This window comes from Amblyomma mixtum, chromosome 5, assembly GCF_055824585.1.
Source record: "Amblyomma mixtum isolate Tamu chromosome 5, ASM5582458v1, whole genome shotgun sequence".
Taxonomy (NCBI): domain Eukaryota; kingdom Metazoa; phylum Arthropoda; class Arachnida; order Ixodida; family Ixodidae; genus Amblyomma; species Amblyomma mixtum.
The window spans coordinates 69,635,689-69,656,656 of NC_143016.1; the positions used below are offsets into that span (position 1 = coordinate 69,635,689).

At 45.2% G+C, this 20,968-nt stretch overlaps 1 protein-coding gene across 4 annotated transcripts; it reads left to right on the forward strand.

Annotated features, from left to right (window-relative positions):
- Nucleotides 1–97: 97 nt before the first annotated feature.
- LOC149342563 (alpha-galactosidase MYORG-like) lies at nucleotides 98–20,601 on the forward strand. Of its 4 annotated transcripts, none has more exons than XM_089544909.1 (8): nucleotides 98–657; nucleotides 2,410–2,713; nucleotides 6,617–6,853; nucleotides 7,273–8,069; nucleotides 9,958–10,126; nucleotides 11,143–11,349; nucleotides 12,563–12,751; nucleotides 16,255–20,601. In XM_089544909.1, the coding sequence occupies exons 1-8, from the start codon at nucleotides 653–655 to the stop codon at nucleotides 16,576–16,578; spliced, it is 2,232 nt and encodes a 743-aa protein (XP_089401035.1). In that variant the 5' UTR covers nucleotides 98–652; the 3' UTR covers nucleotides 16,579–20,601. The 4 variants fall into 4 exon arrangements, with proteins under 4 accessions (XP_089401035.1, XP_089401037.1, XP_089401039.1 ...); XM_089544911.1 differs by lacking the exon at nucleotides 98–657 and adding an exon at nucleotides 921–1,125; XM_089544913.1 differs by lacking the exon at nucleotides 98–657 and adding an exon at nucleotides 926–1,125 and having other exon boundaries at nucleotides 9,976–10,126.
- The last annotated feature ends 367 nt before the right edge of the window (nucleotides 20,602–20,968 follow it).

Here is a 20,968-nt window from a genome sequence, read left to right on the forward strand (position 1 = left end):
AGTCAATAAAAATAATTTTGAAGTTATTATTGATTATGGTGCATATGAGTGCGGCCAGCGGCCAGTGTGGCCTTGAAAAGATGGCTATTGTTCAGCGGTCAGAAATCCAATCCGATCTAATTACAGGCTGTTTGGCTGTTTGTGAGAGAGCTTGCGAGGAATCCTTGCTAACCTTGCTTGCAAAGTGGCGGGGTTGTGTATTCTCTGAGTGCTTTTTACAGAAAGTGTTGTTTTAGTCCTCACGAAGACATCTTCGAGTGGCACATACGTGCGTACACAATATGACGCGTCAGCGGTAGGCACGCGTCGGTGTTATCGCGCTGGTGATGGCTTCTAAAAGCCGCCGCCGATAGCGGGGTTTACCCCGCCTCTGTGAGCGACGTGCCGCTTAAGCTTCGCCGGAGGCCGCGCGTAGAGCCGCTGTTGTTGTGAGTGCAGGTGCGCACGTCGCGCGAGCGGCGATCCATGCGTGGAGGAGTTGACAGCTCTGAGGACGCCGCTTCCGTCGTCGTCTGCGTCACTCTTCGGTGCTGCGTCCCGTTGCGTGCCCAGGAATGTCAATTCTTCGCCGCTTGCAGATAAGCGGTACTCAATGAACGGTTCAGCCTCTTCGACACCTTGACCAGCGGAGTCGCAGCAGCGCACAGACACAATGAGGTACGTAGAAAGGACTCGTTGATAATCCGATGTCGCTGCTTGTCGCTACTTTCGGATCGTCGTGCACTACACTAAGGGAGCTGCATGTTGCATGTTTCAGCGCATTCAGCGTGGTTTCAGGGCACCTCCTTAGTGTGGATCGCATGTGGATTTGCATGACGGGCCCGCGCCCTTCGCCTGTGCTCGCTGAAGGTTGCATGAGGATCTCTGCGCGCATGCGCCCCGTTTGAGGCGACAGAGTTCCAAGGATCGGGCGTCAGTGGAATTGCACAAGACGTGCTGCATAGGCGGCATTGAGTTTCATTTATTCTTTCTTTTCTGCCCGTTTTGTCGCGTGCATGAAGCTGACGCCTCTCGAATTGAGCTTGTAGAACGTTTCCGCTCACCGCTTTCTCGGTGGATGGCTCAGAACTCTCAGATGACCGGTTGGAGAAAGAAAGATGGGCGGGCCGGAGCGAAGTTGCAACGGTTAGTAGAACACTGGGGCATCCGCCCCCCTCTGTGTTGAAACGCAGGCTTTTCTGTAGTACAACAAATATGTCACCCAGGTATGGTGAAGTGGTGCCCTAGATCGACTTGCTTCAACTCGCATTTTGAATAACAAATATGTTCACTGTCAGTTGCGCACCAAATTTTGCTGATGTTCTAAGTGCACTTAGGCTATGTTGATACTAAGAGCCGCATAAAAGAAATCATTGTAGCTTTCAAGGCTTCTTTGTATACTGTCACACTTCTTTGTATACTGTTCTAAGTGCATTTAGGCTATGTTGGTACTAATAAGCTGCATAGAAGAAATCATTGTAGCTTTCAAGGCTTCTTTGTATACTTTCACAACCCTATGAAAACATATTTTCAGTGCAAAGACGTCTTCTTGTCCTAGGATTTATGAGCATGCAAAATGGAGCCCCTGACCATTACTACTGGACTGCTTGCTTAGTACAGGTTGTACAGGCTTGGAGCTGTGTTTAGCACTTGTTTCACTCAGGCCGGTTGTTTCGGAATGTGCTGTAATTGGTGAACATTTACTAGTTCTTCTGTACGACTGGAAATATCTAAGAAACCCTATACAGTAGCCGTTCGCAGACTTGTTGCCATTCAAATAAAAATGATCAGAGGGTGTTGAATGTCAGTCTGGTAAAAGGGTTTGCACCCCATTCTAAGCTAATCTGAAAGTTATACCATCACTAGAGGGTCGGTCAGTGGTTGTCATAAACCACTATTTTGAGGACGTTACTGTTTCAGCAATGAAAGTACTGATTTATTCAGTAGTTCTCGAGAGCTGTATTTAGCTAACAGGAGTTGCAAGTTATAGCTATCAGATAGAAAAGCATTGTAGCTTTAATTTAATTAACAAGCATTCACAAAGTGTTACTTTAGCCGCAAGAAACTCCAGCGTGTCCGAGGAAAACGAAAAAAAAATTTAAGATCCCAGTTATGTTAGCTGGAAGTGCCCAGTATGTTCAGATTTTGTAGAAGCATTTATTATGTCTGCTGATCTAATGGCTGAAAAAGTAATATTCTCAAAATGTAGCTTTTGGACACGGTTTAAAGGCACTGACTCCAGGCAGTTTGTTGAGCTAGCTTCAGCGAACTGTGCAGCAAGTGCTTTGGGGCCCTTGTAGTGGGTAGTGAAACCTGCAAACTGCATTAGCATTAAAGGGTCTTGTTGAAGAGCGTGTGAACGTGAGGCTACTCAATGGGAGACAACAGGCCTTGCAAAGAACCCTGCAACTTAGTGTTTGTGTCCATCAGCCTCCCTGAGGCAATAGGTGCTGCCAGCACAGAGGACCTGCTGCCCCTTGCAAGCGTGGCAGGGCCCTCACTTGAGCAGGAGGCCAACAGCCAGCCGGCAACAGCTGCCACTTCACAGAACACCACTCCGCGGGACACGCCGCCGTCAACACCGGGGCTGGCACGCCGCCTGTCTGGTGTGCCGGCCCTCAAGCTCAACCTTGACGACTCAACATGGAGCTCTGTGAGGCCTCCCAAGGCGGTCGGCGCCACGCACCTCGCACAGCGCAAGGAAGAGCCCAAGCGTTCAGGATTTGCGAACAAGGTAGGGCAGTTCACTAACATGCTTTCTGGGGTAGTTAAGTTCAGATGGTTGTGGTACGTGCTGGTTGTGCATTACAAGGACAGAAAGGTTAGAAAAGCCACCTCAGGTTGCTCAGAGCAGAGCCACACGCTTGGCTGCCGAAAACAAGGTTACTTGCACTGTGTCATGGTGCTGTGTTTGATGCTGATTTTGTTAACAAAAAGTCGGTTCTTTTTGTTCATGTATCTCTTAAACTTTTGTCGTCAAAAAATGGGGTTCAGCATGGTTTTCCTATGTAAGATTTCTCGGTTGCCAGTGGGCGACCCCCACACCCCCACTTCCCATAAATCTGCCTCTGCCTTGGAGTCACTTCAGCTCTGCTCGCTTATATATTACAGTGAGGGTGCCTGTAGGCCACTTCAGCGCAGTGAAATCGAGAGAGAAAGGGAGGGAGCGAAGGCAAGTCCTTGCCTCTCTGGGATTTCGCCACAGCTTTGATGTTTTGGCTTTGTTTGTTTCAGAATTGGAACTTGGCACTTGTGTGTCAGCCCGTTTGGTGTTTCATTGTTTTTTCGAAGCATTGCTTAAGGCAGCTCCGCTGCTGGCAGACGTCCAGGGCATGTGTCGGCAAACGAAATACTCGGTGTGGAGTGGGGGGGGGGGCTTTTCTAGTGTGCGCAGGGGATGGCGGAAGGTCTGTGCCGACATTTCATCGCACTGTCTCCGTCGTGCTGTGGCGTGCTATGCGCAACACTTCAATGGGGGCCTCTACATGGCTTCCACATGCTTAAGCCGCTTCTTCTTCTCTTTCTTCTTTTCTTCTTCTTCCAGCTGTGCAATGGGGTGCTCTTACTGGTTTTCACGAAAGGTGTGTACTTGAAGCATGCAGCTTGTAGTGCCTGCTTAGTTATGTGCCGTGCCCACTCTGTTCGAGGGATTTGTCTTTTCAGACCTGCACACATTCAACACGCTTGTAGCAGTCAGTGTGAGCTGCATGTTTGAAATGCTGCTGTCCCGCTTCAGGATGACCTCTGTTAGCCTGAATTATCTGCTAAGCTGAACAGTTCAGGGAGCCTGGTTAAACTTCCCTTAGGTTTGTAAAAAAAAAAATCTGTACGCCTTCGTCAACATGAACCCTTACAGTGCCATACCTACTTGTATTCCACATCAACAAAGGGCCGCTTAGTTAGAACCACTGTGTTGCTTTTTGTGAGGCAGGATAATGCTGCAGGGAATATCATTATTAAGAAAGCCACAAACATATTTAAACAAGTTTGCATGCGCAAAAATTTCAGCTGAGCAAGGGTAGTGATGAATAAAAGGCAACCTTTTATGTGACATGTAATGATGCACGTTCTTACTCTCAAGCATAAGTTTTCACAAGAGTGTGAGGATTTTGAACAGTGTTTGTCAAAGATTTAAAAATATTCTATCTGTGACAAAGGAGCTGTTGTTGCAGAAAAGGCTAGAATAGACAACCGGAATAATTGATTAAAGGGCTGTGTGGAACTCCTAAGAGTATTTTTTCCTGCATAATAAATACCTCCTTGTAAGCTCCTTTATATGTGTCGCATTTCTGGTTTACTAATAGTGCCTGTATACGCATGCAACCTGTTCTTTTTTTTTACGCTTCGTGAGGCTGAACTTCCAATGAACTGGAAAGATTGACAAGGTTCCACCATGTTCATCCCAAAGGAAGTCTGATGCAGATTGATGTAGATGGCTGTAGATGCTGTAGACTTCTTCACGGGACAGGTTAAAAGATTTGTTGTGAAATCAAGATTACCCATAAATTGCTTCCCTTATGTTGCCTGTACTCTTCTTGAGGTCCTGGACTTTCTGTGTGGACTGCCAGTGTCTTTCGACGCTTCAAGCTGTTATTAATGTGATTGAGCACAGTGTGCACAAAGCTATGTAAAAAAAAAGGGTGACATTGTTTTTCTGGAGTGCAACAGTTTGTGTGCCATGTTTAGCAAGCATTGATGAATAATACTCTTAACACTTTGACCAGCATGAAATTTCTGAGCCTACAAATTGTCTGGGGTTTCTGCATTTGCAGTGCAAATTTCATTCGCCAGTGCATCTCATGACTCTCATCTTCTCACTGCTGAGCTTGAGACATAAAAGCAGTACCATAGTGTCCAACTTTCCTGCAGCCATTGTTGGTACTATTGTTTGATTAATCACATTGTTACCAATCTGTAGTTAAGCAGGCGTTGACTGTCTTAAGATGTGCCCTGCTTGTTTGCAAAAAAAAAAAATGTAGGTTTCTTTTACGAGATATGGCATGTACTTTGCATGACATGGCCTTCCTGCATGCATGCACAGGTCTTTATAAGTAAAGCAGCATGAGTGAGATGCCAGCTTGTTTGGATCTGAAGTTTTCATTCCAGTTGTTATGCTGATATGTGTTTCAGGTTTTGTGATAATGAATATATAGCTAGGGGTTGGACTTTTTGGTTTTTATTTTTGAAAATTTGTTGGTCTTTTTTGGTTGTTTCTTTCAGAGTGCAGCATTTGTTTCTTTGTTTTTCTGGCGAATATTAATTCCTAAGGATGCACTACCAGTCTTTCACTGTTATATAATGTTCTATTCCTGCGCGGTCAAAAAGTCCCATAGATTTTCTCTTGGCTCTTTCATCATCCTGAGCATTCAAAATACGAGTAATTATAGCAAAAAATGGTTAATTACTGCTAAAGCAGTTATACCAGTGCTTGCAGAAGAAAATACAATCGGCAATAAAAAAATTAATGGAAGTTGATTTCTGAAAGGCAGATTGTCATGTTATCACTAGGTTGTTACTCTAGTTGAGTGAGAGGACGGGGCATATGTGATCTGCGTGTTGATGACAACAATGGAATTGCTGCATAATACTTGCAGTAACAAGAGCATCGCTCTTTTTTATGACACTTATGCATAGTTTTGGGTGTCCTTACATGCAACGGAGAAACCTCTTTATCCATATAACTGCCCTAAGAGAGTGATGAGAGTGAAAAGGGCTACGTTAGCAGATGACGTTTGGCGACAAGGTGGAGCGTCCCAGTCTGGAGAAGCATGTACGGTTGAGACAGCTGCGCTACTTAATCCAATAGTGCACTGTCCCACCGCTCCTTTGTTAATTTTCAGATTTCACTGAGTGCAACTCGTACCCAACTTCCAGCTAGCCGTAGCGTGCATTTCAAGGATACCGACCTTTTTTTGGTTAAAATCAGACTTATAAAATTGAATTCAGTGTACTTTCTTTCTTTTCTTCCGGTTTAAACCAGAATGTCCACATCCCACATATAGGCAGTGCAAGTAATTTGTGAACATAATTTAGATTTAGTTTGTTGTTTTATGCAGGAGAACCATCCAGAAAGAGCTTGCGGCCCTTTATGTTGGTTGTCCATTGGTTTAACGTGTGGCGTTATATGGAACACCAGAATTTGAAACTTTTGTGCTCTTAAAGTATGGAAGTGTGAAAGAGGCACAATTTTAATCACACGTTAGACTTAAATAGGCATATGCGGCTTAGTGATGCTCTGAGATAAGGAGGGTGTAAGGAGATGTGGGGCTAATAATGAAAAAGACAACAGCTTTTGGAATCATCGGTCACACTGGGGAGTTATCCTGTTTTCTATGGTTTTGAAGATGGTTGACTCTTTTCCTTTTTATTGACGTCCAGCCTGTCCTTTTTGCTTAGCCATCAGTGTGGGAACTACATTTCGGTTGAGGTGAAATGTAAAAATGGTAGTATGCTGAGGTTGCTGGTCATATTAAAGGAATTTCAGATGGCCAAATATAGTCTGGAACCCTCTGTTCTTGTATCTGTCGTGGTGTAGATTTCAGACATAGAGCACCACGAAGATAGTCCTGCAACTGAGAATTGTGTACGTTTGCCTCGATTTCCCCTGCTGAAATATGTGTGGTCGCATTCTTTGCAGGCAGCCAAGGCTCTGGCTCTGGTGCGTCAGAGCCGCACACCGGAGTTCCGCTTCAGACTTGTGCTTGCAGTGCTCTTTGTGAGCATAGTGAGCGTGGTGGTGCTGACATGGCATTTGCATGAGGCATTCCAAGAGGCCACCCGGCTTTCCACCAAGTCGGATTTCGACCCACAAACCAGGAAGCTGCGCCTACTTGACCGTGGGGCACGCACCCTCCTCCAGGGAGAGCTGGGCCAGGTGAAGCCCCCTGCATTTGTTGCCCATCTCCAGGAATGCACTAGTAGTGCTTGTTCGAAACAGAATGCATGCGATTAAAATGAGGTTGTCGAGACAAATGTTCATTGCAACAATGTATTTGCCGACTGGTATCTGTGTGCCACAAAAGTAAGCAATTTAGTTCATTACTACAGTTGCATAACCAAAGAGGGGCGCAATGAGAAAGTATATAGTGTACGGAAAGTTTAACTCGATCACAGACCTTACAACTTTATCATTTTTGTTTTGTTTTGAAATCAAATGACTTGTTGATTTAAGCTTCTTGGTTAGGAACTGAATCATTATTTCTGCATTGTCAGGCCTTAGTTAATCGCTGTGTGCATAATGTGCAAGTTCTGACTATGTACATGTATCTGATGGGGCTAAACAAACCTGTGCAGGTGATTCCTCCGGCTCTAGAAGCGCACATCTGTCCCGTGCTCCACCTTGGCTACTGCTACGAGTGGAAGTACCGGGCCCGCCTCGAGATGCGTGTGGCGCCCATGCAAGACGAGATAGCCTGCTACGAAGTGCACTGGCGTGCCGCGAGCGTTCACACAGAGCTAGTGGACTGCTACGACCTTAGGGGTGCTCACTGGTTCGGCATGGGCGAAGTGGCAAACCTGAGTTGGCCTCTTTCCAACCTTCAACTGAACACCATGGCGTTTGAAACGGGACGCGCTGATCCACTGGGCTCCGTGTTAGAGCCATACTGGCTGTCGTCGCTCGGAGTGTCGATCCTGGCCAGTCCCAACCAGGCACTCATGTTCAGCTTCAATGCTTCCGGCAACCAACGTCTCTGCCTTGCAGCTAAGGAGGAGCTGAACTACACGCTGTGTACAGGGCCTGATGTGCTTGCCATCCACAAGGCATCAGCACCGCACCGTCCCGAGCCAAGTAATTTCACAGCCACCGAGGAAGTCTTTGTCAAGCACCCGGTGCTCGTACCCAGACCGGGAGAGGATGGAAACCTGACGCAGGCGACAGTGCACGAGTATGCCAACCGGTTTGTGAACCACGGCTTTAATGGAGGCTTTGTCCTGATCCGGGATGGCTGGCAACACACTCAGGGTGACCTGGCATTCTGGAAGGAGGCTTTTCCACATCCGGCCGAGATTGTCCGGATCCTGCACAATAAAGGGAACAAGGTTCTGCTGGATGTTCATCCCTACTTCTGCCTCAACTCCGTAAATTTCAGGTGTGTGGTGAACTTCAATGTTACTGTGTGCATTGGACTCAATTGGGAAGGATAGCTGAGGCATAGAGCTTTACTACAATGCGTTGTTCATGACATGTAAAACTGGTATGTTTTCAAAGCTTCAGTGTTGAAGGTATTGCTTCCCCGTTTTTGTCTTAATGCTTGGCCTGAACTTGTGCAGCAGCTTGGGACATGCTGTTGTTAGTCCATGCTTAGAATAGAATGGAACGCCATGTGCTGTCGATGGCCTCAGGAGCTCAGATTTCCTACAAAATATCTGGTATCATTGCTGTTGTTTTCTTTCACATGATTCTGCTCATATGGTTGAGGACACTGAAACTGCAAGGCAAGTGCGGTATGGTTTTGCATGTGGCAGATGTACAAAAACATACCAAATTTTCTGAACTATAACCCGCTCCAAAATTGATGAAATGCATTAGGAAAGGGGGGGTGCAGGTTTTATGTTTATTTCAGAAGGAGTGGGAGGAGCAGGTCGCGTGGCTTTAGTCATAGGCATCTAGTTTCAAGTGCCATGTTGGGCCATTGGCCGTTGCTCGGGATGTAATCATTCCGGGGCCATTGTACTCACACAGTGAAAGCTCGCCTCGTGGAACAAAACAGTGACATCATCGTACCTGCAGTATAGTTTCCCTGCTCGAAGCACTAGGTGTTTACCTCAGCTAGCCAATCAAGGCACACATGAAGCGAGTGTATGCTAAACAAATGGCTTTTGGACTTTACATCCTCGCGCAGAAGGCCAGACATCATTATGATATGCTAGTGATTGTTGCGTGGAGGGCAGTTCTCACCGACATTGTGCACAAATGTGTAATTAGCAATAATCCGGGTTGGTCAGAAGATGACATCTTGGACAGCGGTGACGAAGCCTCGGAAGGCGGCAGTGATGGCTATAATTAAATGTAGTGAATCGAGCGTTGCTGCAAGCTTTGCGCCATTTACTTGATTGGACAAAACGAAGTGAACACTCCCTGCGAAGTTATTGAAGTTCTTAGTGTGCGGGTTATATGAGAGCATATTTTTTTTCCTGTTCTAGAGGCTGAAATTAAGGGTGCGAATTATATGTAGGGCTGAGTTATATATGCGAAATTATAGTGTGTGGAATATATCAGAACTGCTGTGTGCCTTTTTAACACTGAAGGCAGTGTAAGTTGGAACCACTGTGAAAAAACCTAGGTTGTCTAAATGCTCTTAAACTCAACAAGTTTTTGTTTAATTCATTGTTAGCAACAATGTCCCATTGAGCTACACTTGTACCTCTATTAATTGTTTACAGGTTATACCGTTAATCAATTTCTATTTCTATTAAAATAACCATTTTTTTTCCACCTAACCAGCCCTCATAAAAAAAAAAACAATCAGTTTTGTTGCACGAAACACTAACGATTAGCTTGCTGCAGTCTGCGGGGTTGAAATGGGGTGGATAAATATGTTTTCCCCGCTTAACCGCGCGTGACAGCGTAAAACTGCTGGACCCCCCCCCCCCCCCCCCCCCATGATCGCCTGCGCTACTGAGCACACACTGACCATGGCGGGCCTTGCTCTTGGGGAAACAAAGGAACGACACTTGCCAACGCAGACAAGGTTGCCTTCAATGTCAGTAATGCCGGCTAGCAACTTACTCTAAAGAATCGAAGTCATCCTGCTCATCAGCAAGGTTACGAGCGAATGTTCACCCACTCTGAAGTGCTGAATTTGTGTCGAAAAAATAAATTGCTGCTAGTTATAGCACACTCTCAAAAAAAAAAAGCTGAAGGTTCACACTGCACATAGTTATGCACATAGTGGCTAGTAGAGTTCAGTAGCACCAGTTGGAACTCCTGGTTAGATGTCGATAGATTTCTAATGTACTGCCTCGATGTTTTAAAAGCATCCCTTATGGCTTCAGGGCCGCCATGGATGGAGAATACCTGCTGGCTGACCAGAGCAAGGTGCCGCTGCTGACTCGCTGGAATGGCAGCCTTTGTGCTGTGGTCAACCTTTTTGAGGAGCGGGCTGCTGACTGGTTTCTGGAGCAGCTCAGAGAACTGAACCGCACAGTAAGGCACCCACTGCTGTTTCACCACCTGTGTTCAGTCTGCAGAGGGGCTCAAGGGCTTTTAAGGGTTGCATTATTGTGAAAGTTGGTGACACTTTCAGCTGTCAATTTTCAAATGTGTGCTTGAACTTTAGCAGGGTGTGTAAATGTTTGCCATATGTAGGCCCTGTCTGAAATGCAGCTAAGTATGTAGTCCAATGCCTTCAGCCCAATGGCTTACTCTGTTTTGCTTTCGTAATGGCATGGTTCATTAATCCTCTGCCTGTGAGGTACTGCTCGTCATGTCTGCTGCTGCTACTTTAGTCTGTCAGTGTTCTTTGGTGTATTCTTTCTTATTTCTGCGAATTCACCTGTAGTGATTCTTTAACATCTTTCGTTGAGTAGGTGCTGCAGAGCGGTTGTTCACGAGGCTGCTGTTGTGGTAACAATTCTTTTTATCTGCACTGTTATGTTTTCATTGGCTTTTGCCTATTGAAGGGATAACCAGACTTTGTCTGGAGCGTGCAGTTAGCAGTTAGCTCATTGTAACCCCATTGTTTTTCTTATTCACTGTTCTATTGCTCTCGATATGAGGTACAGTGCATGACTGCTGGAGTAGACCCTGAGGTTGGGAACAGTTGGCAATTGATGTGCTGCTTTGCATTGATAAGTGGGGGGTGTTCACTCACTCTGCAGTAATTAACACCCCCTTTTGCTGTCTTTCTTGGTTGTGTTTGAACTGAGTGGATGCACACACATGCTTTCGCACAGTTCAAACATGCACAGTTTTTGCATGCTTTGCTGCAAGTGACACCAGGGAGAACAATTGGAAACAGTCATGTGTCTGTACAAGCACGTGCAGAGTAATGGAAATCGTGAAAATGGCAAAATGTGTTGCTGACCTGTGTGACTTTGCAGTCTGTGAATGTACTACCTTGGTATGCACTTAATTTGTAGACCATGTTATGAGGTGTTGCTGATTTCTTTCCAGATTCATTCTTAGTTGCTCTTCTGGTGTCCTATTGGCTCTGCTTGCAGCTTGGGGTTGATGGCTTTGTGTTCCGTGGTGGCCAAGCTCGGGCGCTGCCTTATGGCCAGGGTCGATGGGCATCGGCATTCCTGGGACGCTACCTCGAAGTGGCTGCTCGCAGCAGCCCCGTCCTTGGCACTCCCGGTGGTGCTGGTTTCGTCACTCTGGCACCACAGCCATCCACCTGGGCTGCACTGCAGGGCATCCTGCCCAAGGTGAGCAATATCACTGGGGCAAGAAAGTGTTAACGCGATGGTGTTAAAGGCCCCATTACCCAGAAAATCTGGTGTCGATATTGTAAGTGAAAAATCACGAGCATGACTGCGGCAGGTGGTGCCCCAGAGAGCAACCTATGAGGCAGGTGGGCCACCTAGGTCACGTGACCTTACGTCGTTATCACGACCTGTGCATCGGACAAGGAGAAAACTGCCCACCGTTGCAGGCGGCAGTTAAATTAATTATTGGTCGTTCAGGAAGAGCAGCCGAGGCCGCACAAGGCCCACCGCTGGGCGCACCTGCCTTCGTGGTGATGGGTGGTGGCGCATCGCTTAACCGCTGCACCACGGCGCCAGGAGGGGTATGAGGACTCCCAGGGATCTATGAATGTGAAATAGAAAATGACCTTCTGTATAGTATGTATATGAGAATTCACGTGTTATGCTATCGTGTCATACCCTTAAGATGGAGCTTAAATGCCCCCTCCAGTTTTTTTTTAGCACTAGGCCTTGTTTATGCAACATAGTGCAATATCCAATGGAAAAGAAAAATTTACTGCATAAACCAAGAACCCAGTGCTATGCATAATGCGAGAACCCAACAATAGCTCTTATGCTGTGCTACATGTGCAATGAAGACAATATCAGTGAAAGGAAACATGTCACAGCACAACCTCACAGCTATCATACCCCCATCTCCTCTCCTATCTTCCCCCCACCCCCCACCCCCCACCCCCATCTTTCTCGTTTCCACCTCGTCGGGCTGACATCTATGCCAAAGTTGTAAAGCCAGGTAATTGTGCCATTAATGTCTGTCACTGTAATATACGAGAAGTGACGTCTTAGCGTTCGGGACTCATTTTTATCCCAACAGAAATGAAAATGGTTTGACAAATCCAAGCTGTTTTCTCTGTGCCAGCATGCAATTTTCTCTTTTCAGAGCCAAGATTAGAGTCCAAAAGTTTTTGCATTTATAGCATTCATTTACAGCCGCATGCTGTGGAAGCTCCTGAAGCAGTATTTCGTGGTGTTTCCAGAACCGGTGCAATTAGACTGTAAAGCATGTTTCTTGAAGTATGTCAATACAAAACAATTCTGTATGCTTTCACGAAACTTTTTGTCCTTAGTTCTGCTTTTGTGACCTCCCTTAAGATATCATAATGCAATATTTTTTCATCAACACATCATTTAGCATTGCTGATGTTGTGCCCAGGTTCTGACCTTGGGCCTCCTGGGTCACCGTGTGGTGAGCCCTGGCTGCGTTGGCGGAGACCTGGTGGCTCCCGGGACCAAGCCTGAGCGGGAGCTCTACTTTCGATGGTGGCAGCTCGCTGTGTTTCTACCAGTCCTGCAGTTCTCTGTGCTGCCTAGTGACTACAATGACGACTTTGAGCTTACAAAGGTCAGAATCGGCTTGGTTAGATTTCATGTAAGAAATGCTTATACAGTCGAACCAGGATATATCAAACTCGAAGGAGATCACGAAATGGTTCGATATATCAGTAATTCGATATATAAAAAAATGGCAATAGATAGGTGTATATATAACCTAGAAGCAAGAATACCATACATTGCACTTACACTAGTGATGTGCAGCAATGTGCTGCCTACGGGCGAGTTGGCAGAGCTCCGCTCGTTCGGCGTTGCTAGGCCTAACCTCCTTCACACCCAAGTCATAGTGGAAGGCACTTTGGAACTAGCCACTGCTTATCATAAGGTGTATAATCCTGTTACCAGTGCACTATAAACAGAATAATCACTCATGAAAGTTCAAGTACAGTTGCTTTCCGCATTGCCTTTGGCAGAGAGGCAAACGAAGCACGGCACCTGAGGGCCGCGGCTAGGCTGTTGTTAGTTAGGCTGTCTTCACCACATGACATAATGTGGTGTCAAAAATGACTACAAGTATCTGGAGGCCACTCTCCAGCACACCCCACGTTCACAGCGCTAGCGCTGCTAGCAGGTGTCCAAGGCCGCACAGCTGACCCATCTCCGCACAAAAAGTGCTCAAAGAGGCCGTCAGGCGCGCAGTTCGATATATTGAATGACCAGTGAAATTGTAGTTTGATGTACTGCGTAATTTTCCTATACTTTTACGCGGGATTTTCAAGGGGATAACCTCTGTTCGATATGTGCAGCAATTCGAAATATCTGGGTTGTATACATCCAGGCTTGACTACACTTCGTTTCATACATAGTCAACGCTGCCAAAGCTAGTGTGCCTGTTCATGCTGGCTAAGTCTACGCCCAGAAAGTAATTCACCATACAACCAAAGTGAACACAGGCATTCGAGGAGGGTGAATGATACTTGGCAGAGTAGTTTTGCGGGCACACTACTTCCACATCGTTGACTGCTTTGTATGAAACTGCATGTATAAGGCTGGCGTTTCGCATGTCTTGGTGAGCTGAATAAATGAAACCACGATGATCTTCTAAGTAGTATTTTTTTAGGGTTGTGCAAAGGGGATATACTGCGCTTGTCTTCTGGGCTTCTGGGCTTGTCTGCGCCCGACAGTCAGGCTGCCACCCCACCCCGTGATCGCTAGCGGTGGGCCGTGCCCTTGAGAACAAAGGACGACGACATTGGGGTGACACAAGTGGCATTTGTTGCTATAGAAACTATAAACACCGGCTAGCGACAAATGAGATGTTCCTCGGAAGGCTACGCTAGAGAGTTGAGGACGTCCGACTCACCAGTTTAAGTTACGGCCAAATGTTTGCACGGGCCAGGGCTGGGCGACACAATGCCGGATGGAGGGAGCTTTGGGGATTTTTTTCCCTCAAGGCGGCATTCCGCTGACGAAGAGCAGTGCTGCGTGCGGGCGTCCGCTTGCTTCCAGTAACCCGAGCCAAAGACTCCAGATCAGCTTTCTCTCGTGCCGGCATGGTGCTTGCACCACACACAGCGCTTGCTATGCAAGCACAGGCGCCCTCCATTGCTAACTAACATAGCCAAGCAAAGAAGGATGGGGGTGTTGTGGAAGGGTTGTGCGGGGAAGCTTGACTGCAGGGGCAGGCACCTGGCGAGTCCCCACTCAGTGCATATTGAAGTTGAATAAATTAGCATGAAGTGGTGATGGAGGAAGTCTGGAATAACCCATTAACCACTCCAATATTTTTTTTTTACCAAAATTTTTCACTGCAGATATGAGCACTGTCTGCCATCCTTTTGGTAGAGCAGAAATTAATTGAAGGCTTCGTTGTTCAAAGCCTGCCTGAAGATTTTCCTTTTAAAATACAGCACAAGTGCAGTGGAATAACTTAATTTTTCCAAAGTGCAGTTTGCCACTCTTGTGTGTAGGTCTTGGGTTCATCAAAAGCAGTTAAATGGTTAAAGTAGAGCTTTTATGTCAAGTAAAATGGAGAGAGTAGAGTGTGTGTAGTAGGCTGTAACAGCAAACAAAAATAAATACAAGGGGTTGCACACTTAATGGTGCCTGCCCATTTTTCTCTCTTGTGGTACAAACTTCAAACAAACTGCGGCAGTCATTGGTGCCGACCTGAAATAATTGATGGGTAAGATAAAAGACATGCTAGAAAGCTGATCACCATTTCAATTACTCAAAAGTCACTGTACAAACCTTGCTCAGATACTGTTCAGGACCATTTTTTCCGGGAAAGAACTACACAATGTGTAGTTTTTTCTCTTTTTAAAACAATCCTGTACACCTGGGAAGTTGCAGTGGGCGGATGCAGGCAAGGTCATCATTTTTCATTGGAAAAACTACACTACCAATAACCACAGTAGCAACAGCTTTTTTAATGAGGTGAAAAAATTTGTCAGTGCTATTGTCAGGTGTTAAAGGTGCACTGAAGAGGATTCTGAACTTGTCTTTTTGCCGCGGGAACTCGATCTACACGTTCCTAGCATTCTTAGAAACTGCAACTTATTGCCCTGTATGGCCGATTTCCCTAATTAAATCGAATTAACGTCCGGCTCCCGCCCTTTTTTTTTAATTCTGCCTCGTACGATGGGCGGAGTCGACCAACGCGTGAAGTTCCTTTCAGCCAGCTCCGTGGAGGCTTTGCTTTCGCTTTATTTTGTTTTTTAGGTTTCCATGAATAAATAGTTTCATTCGCAGATAATATAACCGCAAAATAAGCCTGCAGAAATAAAAATATGCGCGGACTATTTGCTACTACGGACTACAACGTATTACTCCGCCGATGGCAGAGCAGCAAGCCGCCACGGGACTGGGTGAAAGGCACTCCACGCGTTGGTCGACTCCGCCCACCGTACGAGGCAGAATTAAAAAAAAAGGGCGGGAGCCGGCCGTTAATTCGATTTAATTTGGGAAATCGGCCACACAGGGCAATAAGTCGCAGTTTCCAAGAATGCTAGGAACGTGTAGATCGAGTTCCCGCGGCAAAAAGACAAGTTCAGATTCCTCTTCAGTGCACCTTTAAGTCGAATGCAAAAGTAATTGCGCCATCTAAAGTCCACTGCTCTCAGGTCACATGCATACTAGTTAAGTAGCTTTCTGAAATTGATAGGAAGATGGGAAACTATGCTCTCACATTGAATTAATCGAGTCATTTAAAATTGACCGTTTTAACTTCCTCGAAATCGACTTTGAAATATATATATATATATAAATAAAGTAAAGAAAGATGTTGAAAGAAAATATAAGATCTGCACTCAAAGTAGCCTATGTTGGCATAGTATCATGGCCATCAAGGTGTTTAACTTGCCAGTTATGATACTCATCAGGCTATGATTGTGGCTAGCTTCTTGTAGTTTAGATGAGCCATGAATTTGAAAAAAAATTAGAATTCAGTAGGTGTTCAATAACCAAATCTGATTGGTATTCGTCTGTTTATTAATAGTATCTAGATTCAGTTTTAAATTCGGTCACCTCTGGAATATGCTTCCATAAACGTCGGTGTGCATTTTCTTGCTGCAGGTGTCTCGAGTGTTAACGCAGTTTCGCAAAACACGTGTGGAGCCCGCCATGAAGGAAGCCTTGGAGGAAGCGGCACCCCTGGTGCGGCCTCTGTGGTGGCTGGACCCTCGTGACCACAACACGTACGCGGCAGGCCACCAGTTTGCCTTGGGCAACAACCTCATCGTGGCACCCGTGCTGGAGCCAGGCCGAAATTCGGCATACGTCTACCTGCCCCAGGGCTGGTGGTGCGAGGACCAGAAGCTGCACCGAGGTGGCAAGTGGATCAGCGTCACCGCGCCGCTGGAGAAAGTCACCTACTTCTCGCGTTCGGACAAGTGCTGAGCTCACTGACATAGAAACGGTCGAAGTCAAGGTGTGGAGCACCAGCTCGGGACGGGGCTTCTACATCTGCTCCCCACTGTCCTAGCTGCAAGTTTGCTTAATCTTGGTGCTCAAGCTAGCTTATCTTTGCAATTCAAGCACAATGCAAGTGGCAATGCAGGCATTCCATTTTGCTCCAACCTACAATGTACAGCTAGGAGTTGTTGGGCTTGGTGATGTTTTCTGTTCCAGAAAAAAAAAAAATACTGCAGACAGTTAGATTTGCTCAAGCAGAGCACAGTGTGCCAGGCAGCATGTTCACAGAAATCAGAAGTTGGCAGGTGGCCAAGTTGCATAGCAGTGCTTGTCTCTAGTGTTCACCTTTTAGTGTGACAGCTCGAGATGGAAAATGTGACTGGTGCTGCATTTCATCCGAACTGATGATGCAACCATGTTCCGCTGTTAATGTGTTGCACGGCGCATGTCAGAGGAAGTTTAGTGAAGAAATCCAGAACACACAGCCCGCTATGGTGAGTGAAGAATCTGGTGCATGGTTGTGGTGACGGGGATGTAGACATAGGGGAATGAATTTGAGAGGAATCATAACAAATGGGATGTGTATTCAAGCCAGATATCAGTGGCTTTTGCCTGCAGGTAGGCTGCTGTCATTCAGTGTCTGACACATCAAGTGCTGTAAGCATTTATATAGAAGCTGTGCTCAATCTGTGTTGAATGATGCAAGACCCAGTGTATTATTGGACGGTGCACATTGGGACTGCACAGCTACATTCTAAGTCAGTGTTCCTTGTGACCCTTTGGGGAAGTCTAGCTGGAGAGGTGGAGTGGACGGACAGTTTTTCACCACAAGGACTTGTAGTTGAAGTTTGAGTATTATAGCAACGCTGTCTATGCTGATGTAGAAGTGCTTACGAAGGCTGAATATCGCACGAAGCTGTGGAAGGTAGGTCAACAAAGAGAATGTTGGATTTCATTGCTGGCTTTTGTGAAAGTGCTATCAGAAAATGAAATCTGTTACTCATTTGGCTTATGAGAAGCTAAACCTGCCCTGAAATCTTTTTAGTAAATTGTTTCATTGCCACGAGCTCGGGAGTGAAATGTGTTAGGAGCGCAGTGTCTGTGGGCAAAGCATCTATGATGAAAAAAATTTCTGTTGCAGTACATTGCAACAATAAACCACTTTGATTCCGAATGTAGCACTTTTATCAAATGACAAGGCACTTGAAAGTGTGCCCCTTTTTATCGTGGTTGTCAAGCATGTTTACTTGAGGTTTTAACGCTGAGAACAGGTGTGTTGCCTGCTGTGGCATTTCTAGTATTTTGGGTTAGCCTGCACTTGATGTTATCATTTACCTTGGTGCTTAAAACAAAAATTCAGACTGTTATTAAGTAATTACTTGCTCATTGTGTGTTCTTTGCGATACGTAGCTTTGAAGGCATTGAGCATCTGCCTTGCATTCAGGAGGAGCGTGGTTTGATCCCCAGTGCCGCCGGGTACCCACCGGTTATACAATGGCACAAGCTTTCCCCTGGCCTGGTGCTTGGGTTTTTTAGGGCGAAATGCTTGGGAAATGGGTTTTCGACCCCACCTTGAGAAGTCGAAAACACCTTGTGCCATGGTGCTCTTTGGCCCCAGATGCCCTTGCATCATAAAAATTCACAATCATCAGCTTTGAAGGCAGTGAGGATGCTTTGTTAAGTTGCAATATTGTATCTTTAGGATTATATTTTTGTTTGGGTATTACACACTTAGGAGATCCAAAAACATACCTACAAGATATGATTCACGATTGAACTGGTTCATTGATATTTCCAAACAGTTGATTTGGACATGATGTTAGTACTGCTTAGTTTCTTATCAGAAACAGAAATTAAATTTTGTGAATTCACCTGCAGTGTCTGCAATTTCAGCTTTGCTGACAGAATTGCGTTTGAAGCCTGTTATGAGGGCCATTACACGAGGGGTAGGGCTATGTGCCTCAATTTTCCTAGACCATAGTAAGTGCAGATTGCAGGCTTTCTGGAACATGGCTTTTGTGTAGGCATGAGTTGTGTCCTTTTACAGAGCCTTTTGTTATGGTATGGGATATGTGAGCATACATAGCTGGCAGTTGCTTTCAGTGTATTATGTTGTCTCTGTATTTTATCCCCCTGGCATTTGATGCTTGCAGTTTTGTTAGATTTGCTTGGCCATAGAGGAATATACGAGGTTTCAGTGCATCATTAATTTCTCCATTATTCGAGCTTAGCGCCTTATTTGACATCTGAATTTCATGCATGCTGCAGCCTTTGTAAATCAATTTGTTTCTGTTGAAGTCATGCAGGAGTGAGAACAACATATGGGAGGTCTTGACTAATGAACGAAAATTTGCTGATTCATTTTTACTTTTGTGTGTTATGTTTATGTTGTATTTAGTATTGCCATGGTAGAGACTACTTATGGCTGAAATGTTTTATCCCTATGTTTGCCACACCTAATTCCTGTCCATCATCTAGGGCCTTTCATGAGAAATGAAATGTGTCTGTCTGAGTGGTATGAAGGCCTTTGGCATTTAAAGGGACACTGGGGACAACTCCATCCAGTTATCGTTCTGAGTAAAAATCGATTCTCTGGCTCGTTCTAGGTATTTTGACGTTTGTCCAGCAGCAAAAAACCCATTAATGGCTGAGAAAACTGAACATAAAAATTTTCCCACCATTTGATTTAAAATCTTGACGCCTACACCAGGGTCCGGTTGCCGCCATTTTGAAGTGGGTGGTGGTGTAGCGTAGTCTATGGGACCTGCGAAAAAAAAAAAAAAGAAACGTCGGCATACACATTTTACTTCAGAAATCAGCTGACGGTGGCGACACTTGTATTTCGTTTTTTGGTCTTTTCTAGCGTACAAAAGCTTTGTTTTCGATGAGAGTGGACTTTTTGTGATTATAAAGCAGTATCCTATCGATACAAGCCAACTTCAATTTGCCCTCGGTGTCCCGTTAATGTCCTTGATTGCTTCTCACATAAATAAATAAATATAGCTGTTTTGAGCGGTCACGGGAATCAAGCCAGCTGCAACAAACATAGTCCACTGCTCAATTTTGTTCCATGTATGTAGTTTCTCTTTGTATACATATCATTCCAAGCATTCCTCATGGCACACTGTTATGCTCAGTCATTTTGTCCAGGAAGTCAGTCAAGTTGCAATGACAGTCATTTCCACTCTGTTTGAAGCATATTTCTTGTATACCTCTGATGACTCAATCTGAGGCTCATTGCCACATTCAGCTGTATGTGTGTTAGTGGTAAATGAGTGGCAGAAGAGTGGCACATTTTTCAAGCATTTTCTGTGACTCTTCGACTTGTCATTTGCAATAACACAGGTGGCACATTGTTGGCTTTTTTTTTAATCAGATACGTGTATTTGAGGCACCTTTTGGTGAGTAAAGTTGCTTGTGTTGCTCTTGCCACATGCACGTGGCGAAAGTTTTGCTTGAGGCACTTGTATATGACACTGTCAGATGGCCATGCGTCATAGGAACTGTGCCTTGTTCCCTTGTTATATGTACATACCGTTGGCTGTGATAACCAAGAGTTTGTGAAACCATGCTGGTGTTTTAAGCTTGTTGTTACAAGTGCTGGTGTTCATGGTGGTGTCGCCTCTGGCTGCCTGTATTGTGTGTCTTAATTTCTTGCGCTGTTTGGTCGTGATCAATCAAAAGAAATGTGCCCAAATGGTGATCATCACACTTGTCCATTGTTGCTCTTCAGGATTTCCTAGATTGCAAGTGATGTCATGAGCCCCAAGCATTTCCCTGTTGTTTTAATGCAGACTTTACACCTTTGAAGAGCAGCTAGGAGATATTTGCGCGTCACAAATCATGACTGTGAAAAGGTTGTACAAAATGTTTTTGAGCCGTTTTGAGACTGGGCAAGTTTTTATGCAACCAAGATACTTATATGTTGGTGTTTAGTTGCACGAAACAATTGTTGACTTAATGCAATTAAAAAATTGTATTTTTGATTAAAACGAGTACTTGGTGCTCTTTTGTTTGCCTTCTTTTGTTGAAGCTTAAAGGTATTTCAGCAATCTTCCTTAATGCTTCATGACCGATTGAGCTAGACTGGTGCCTAAGTTTGATCGTGATGAAGATACAACTTCAGTAGGCTTTCTTTTAGGTGAGTATAACGGGACCTTCAGTTCATTAAGTAACTCAGGTTATAGATATTCCAAAAATATAAGATTCTGTGACAGTGCAGAGGCATTATTAACAAAGAAAAAGATGAGCAGAACTAACAGGTTTGCCAACAAGCATTTATGAATCATCTGCTCTTCAGTCGGTTCTTAATCGCGAGTCTCTGCCCTTTATACAGCGATGTCAGCACACAAGATATCTACCCAATATTTACATG

Coding starts and splice junctions, on each gene's coding strand:
- LOC149342563 (XM_089544911.1), top strand. CDS start 1,058: ATGGCTCAGAACTCTCAGATGACCGGTTGGAGAAAGAAAGATGGGCGG. Junction 1,126..2,409: donor GCCGGAGCGAAGTTGCAACG/GTTAGTAGAACA, acceptor TGTGTCCATCAG/CCTCCCTGAGGCAATAGGTG. Junction 12,752..16,254: donor ACGACTTTGAGCTTACAAAG/GTCAGAATCGGC, acceptor TTCTTGCTGCAG/GTGTCTCGAGTGTTAACGCA.